Source organism: Triticum aestivum, chromosome 6B, assembly GCF_018294505.1.
Source record: "Triticum aestivum cultivar Chinese Spring chromosome 6B, IWGSC CS RefSeq v2.1, whole genome shotgun sequence".
Lineage (NCBI taxonomy): Eukaryota > Viridiplantae > Streptophyta > Magnoliopsida > Poales > Poaceae > Triticum > Triticum aestivum.
This window is the reverse complement of record NC_057810.1, coordinates 55848216-55852820: the sequence shown is the minus strand read 5'-3', so window position 1 is coordinate 55852820 and position 4605 is coordinate 55848216. Positions and strand designations below refer to the sequence as shown.

The 4605-nt window shown below is 48.9% G+C and overlaps 1 protein-coding gene across 1 annotated transcript; it reads left to right on the top strand.

Moving 5' to 3' along the window:
* Positions 1–695: 695 nt before the first annotated feature.
* LOC123133452 (uncharacterized) lies at positions 696–4274 on the top strand. The gene is made up of 2 exons (XM_044552940.1): positions 696–1689; positions 2515–4274. Exon 1 carries the CDS (start codon positions 730–732, stop codon positions 1219–1221), a length of 492 nt encoding a protein of 163 aa, XP_044408875.1. The 5' UTR covers positions 696–729; the 3' UTR covers positions 1222–1689; positions 2515–4274.
* Positions 4275–4605: the final 331 nt, after the last annotated feature.

The window sequence follows — 4605 nt, the reverse complement described above, 5'->3', positions numbered from 1 at the left end:
ATAAAAAATTTCGTTGACGTACATATGGAACCAACAGTCTGTTTGGTAATCATTGGGGCAGGGGAATGAGAGTTTGCACGTGAGAGATTGTAGGGATTAGACACGAGAAATAAATTTTTACTCTCATTCCATTGTTTGGTATAAGTTGAGAATTAGATTGGGATAGCGCTTTACCCACAAATTAACAGGGTACTCCATGAGAAAAAAACGGTGGGAATTGACCCTCTCAACTCCCATTCCCTTCTCACTTAAATTACCATTTTCTCGAATCAATCAAATGACTTTTAATCTCCTCACTCCTCAACTCTCATTCCCCATCTCTAACTCGCTCGAACCAATATTTCTATGGGAATAGAGCTACATTATGAAAGCTTTTAAAAATATAATATATGATATGCACACTCGTGCATATTCGAGAAAAAGAAATGAAAGCTTTCAAAAAAATAAGAGCTACGTTTGGAAAAAAATAATACCCAAGTTCTGCAGATTGCAGGTGATTTTTTTTACATGCACGGTTTTCATTTATCACTATATGTTGTTGTTTAGGTTTTTATCTTTTTATATAGGGGTTTTTGAGGTTTTTATCTGCCAAATTTCAAAAACAGTGAAGAGGTGCACCAAATCAAATCCGCTTTACACTCGTGGGCTTTAGTCCGTAGCCCACTTCAAAGCCTTCTGCTGCTCTCCACATTTCACTCTTCCCAGCCCGCACCAGAGTCACGCGAGAGGATGAGCAGCCCCCGCCGCCGCCCCCGCTCCTCGGCGGCGCCGCCGCTGGATGACGACGACCTGCTCGCCGAGATCCTCCTCCGCCTCCCCCCGCAGCCCTCATCCCTCCCTCGCGCCTCCGCCGTCTGCAAGTTCTGGCGCAGCCTCGCCTCCGACCCCGGCTTCTCCGGCCGCTTCCGCGCGCACCACCGCCGAAACCCTCCCCTCCTCGGCTGGCTCGTCAATAATTTTTGCGAGGTTCGCTTCCAGCCTACCCCGGAGCACCCCAATCGCGTCCCGGAAGCCCGCTTCTCCTTCCCAATCAAGGCCAGCAGCCGCTTCTGGCCCCTCCGATGCCGCCATGGCCTCGTACTCGTCTCCCTCTCCTTGCAGAAAGCCTCGCAGAGGAAGCTCCTGGTGTGGGACCCCATAACCGGCGACCAGCACCTCCTGGACATTCCTCCAGGGTTCCACATCGAGTCAATCAGTGCGGCGGTACTTCGTTATTTGTGATGGTTGGGGGTTCCTTTTATTGGTTGCTTTATGGTTATGGGAATTCGCAACAAATCCTTGAATTTGATTTGGATAAGCGGAGCCTAGCTTTCATACCCATGCCAGTGAGTGACATTGGAGACATGAGAGATGGCAATATTTGGGTTATGCCGGCAGAGGGTGGTGGCCTTGGTTTACTCTTTCTGAGAGGCATTTGTGCCCAATTATGGAAGAGGAAGACCGATTGCAAGGGTGTTGCCTCATGGGTGCTGGGAAAAACTGTTGAATTGGACAAGCTACTTTCCCTGAATTCAGAGAAGCAGAGAGAGCGCCCAAGGATACTCGGGTTTGCTGAGGACAATAATGTGGTGTTATTGTGGACATCTGTCGGCGTCTTCACGGTCCAGTTTGAATCATTGCAGATCAAGAAAGTTTTCGAATCCAGCACCTGGTATCTCTATTTTCCATTCGAAGGTGTCTATACTGCAGGTAAATAGAAACCAAGTTATTTGATATTCTCGTATTGTTATTGTTGAATTGTGTACTTTTTTACCTGTTTACTCTAGGACGTCCATAGAATGAAACAACACACACAAAGATTTGAAAAGATAATATATCTGAGGTGGATTAGCAAATAGTATTATGTAGAGTAATCGAACTAAATTTTTGTTGTGGGCCAATAGACATACTCAAGAATTTCATAATGGTGGTATTAGTGCACTGCTGCAGTGCAAATGTTTCTCAAGATGAGATAGACAGTTTTGTGAAATTGAAGATAATTACATGAAAAACATGCTTGAACCAATTGAAATGTCAAATAGGTAGCTCAATTGGTACATTCTGAAGCTCAAATCTGGTTATATTTCTGCCATTTAATATGGTTATCTTTGTTGATCTTGCTAGTAATATTGAATCCCCAATGACGACTAGGTTTGATGGTTACAAAATAGTTTTTTTATGTTTAGAAGAGTCCTGCTGCAAGTGACATGTCCATTTGCTAGAGAATTGAGGCTAAATTTATTTAAAGATAATCTTAATATGAATAGTCATGATCACTTTTATTGCTAGCATTTATGAGTATATGAGCATGTTCCATTTTTATCCAATGTGGCATGGACCATCTTAAGTGTAACTTCAGATACTTTTCCTTTACTATCTACTATTTTATTTATCTATTCCTAATTTTGCACCAGGCATGAATTATTTTCTCAATATGCAGCATTCTGTTTATCTAAATATCTTATTAATGCCCTCTCGTACCTATTTGACTCTTCGTTGGAATCTCATTGGTTCCTTAACATATTATTCTTGTAGACGGGTGCATTGGTGGTGGACCCTCTGGAGCTAAACTTTTGTACAATACATAATCTGATTTGTCTCAATAGACATGCTAACGTGATGAAATGCTTGAGCAGGTACTATCTGTTAGTAGTAGCAGAATGAAATATTTCCCCTTTCTTTTTATTTTTGCTGGGTGCTACATTGCATTGCTTTTTTTATTCTGTGGTTATGGGTCTGTCAAGTTTGAGGATGATTTGTTTGTTGTTCCATCAATGCAAATAGTTGATGACTAACAACACCTCAGCACTTGGCTTGAAACTTTCTTTATTAATATGGGTTTGCCATTTCACATATTGCTTTTTTAGGGAAACATTTTCACATTATTGCTCATGCAGTATCTTTTTTTCGAGAGTACGCCTAGGCGTACCTTAGCTTTATAGAAGGCAGAATTGTAAGTACAAGAATACTGCCGCTCATTGCGAACAATGAACGTAGTATGAACAAACACACTCCGGTAAGACCAATACAACCACCAACAGCTAAACAAATCTACAAAGCAAAAGTGTCTGTCCTAACTGAAAACAACACCGCGTCTCGACCAACGCCTAGCACCTCCGAAGACCACGATCTCTCACTGAACTTCACTTGTCAATGCACCATCCACTCTGTATGCCTAAGAGGAGATGGCAAGTGAATGGAAGAACTAGTCAGCTCCGAGAAAGACACCGTCTTGGACACACCTGCGACGGTCGTACATAGCGCCGCCGAAGATCAAAATAGGACCACGGCAAACACCGGAGGAAAGCAACGAGGAACCAAGCCGTGTCTCCAAACATGATGCTCCCAACAAAGGAGCGATGTCGAGGACGCCGCCATCATGTCGATCCTATCGAATCGAGGCTTTCGCCCGGAGACAACAACCAACTCCAAACGAGCTAGGGAAATGCCGAACACACCTCGACGACGCCTCCAAGAAGGGGAACGACACCCACGGGTGCCATCGCCGCCGGCCCGACAAAAGCCGTGCAAGATTTTCATCTGATCGTCGCACATCTCCGCACCTCGAAGAAATTGGGCAGCCCGTCCAAGTAGCTTCGCACCACCGCCACCGCAACACCTCGCCGTCGCATCTGCAAAGCCGAGGACCGCCAACAGACCGCACAACGAAGAGAAGCGCGGTCCAACAAGCACCATCCACCTAGCTGAGGGACAACAACCACCCAACACCTCCGGCAAGAGCCCGAACCGCCGACGAAGGCTATCACCCGCTCCAAGGGACAACCTTGCGACGACCCAGTACCTAGCCACGGACAACTCCCACGCTGGCACTACTGGGAGAGCACCACCGCTCGCCACACAGCCCAGAGGTAGCCTGACGCTTGCTGCTCGCCAAGAACTCCATCCTAGCCGAGCCATCACAGCGCCGCCACCGGTCTGGTTGGTAGATCATGACGCCGCCTCCAGATACGCCACCGCACCAGTCCGCCTCACCGCATCACTGCTTGTCCCCGCCAAGACCACCGCTCCTTCACGCCTCCTGCTGTGCACTGTCGACGGCCACCACCACACCGAGCCACCATTGCAGCCGCCTGCACCACCATAGTGCCCAGCAGCCATGGAGGCCTGGCGTCACCGCGCCTGAAGGAAGCAGCGGCCGAACCCGGGCCGGCCAGATCCAGATCGGGACGAGCAGGATCGGGAGGGACCGAGGCTCTCGGCCGTCGCCGCCACAGGCTGCACCACCGGACGGGGAACACCCCACCACCACGGCCACCGCGTCAAGCCGCCGTCGGAACTTCGCCGCCCCACGCCGCCAAGCTCAGCCGACGGAGAGCGCCACGCCATGGCCAGGGAGGAGAGGGGCCGCGCCGAGGAGAGTCCCCGCCGCCACCGGCGCTGCCCGGGCTTTGCCCGGCAGCGGCTCTCGGCGGCGGCGAGGGGGAGGAGAGGGACGGGGGGAGTTTGGCGGCGGAGTTCTAGGGTTCCCCCCGTGTCGCCTCTAGGAGCGACGCGGGGGTCGGGGGACGCGGGGGTCGGGTTGCTCATGCAGTATCATTATCATACGTAATGACCACTTGCAGTTATTGTACAGTTATGATAATCTTAGGTGGTTTGGTTAAGTAT

Bases quoted from the DNA above. Each gene is read 5' to 3' on its own strand.
- LOC123133452 (XM_044552940.1), top strand. From the start codon at position 730: ATGAGCAGCCCCCGCCGCCGCCCCCGCTCCTCGGCGGCGCCGCCGCTG.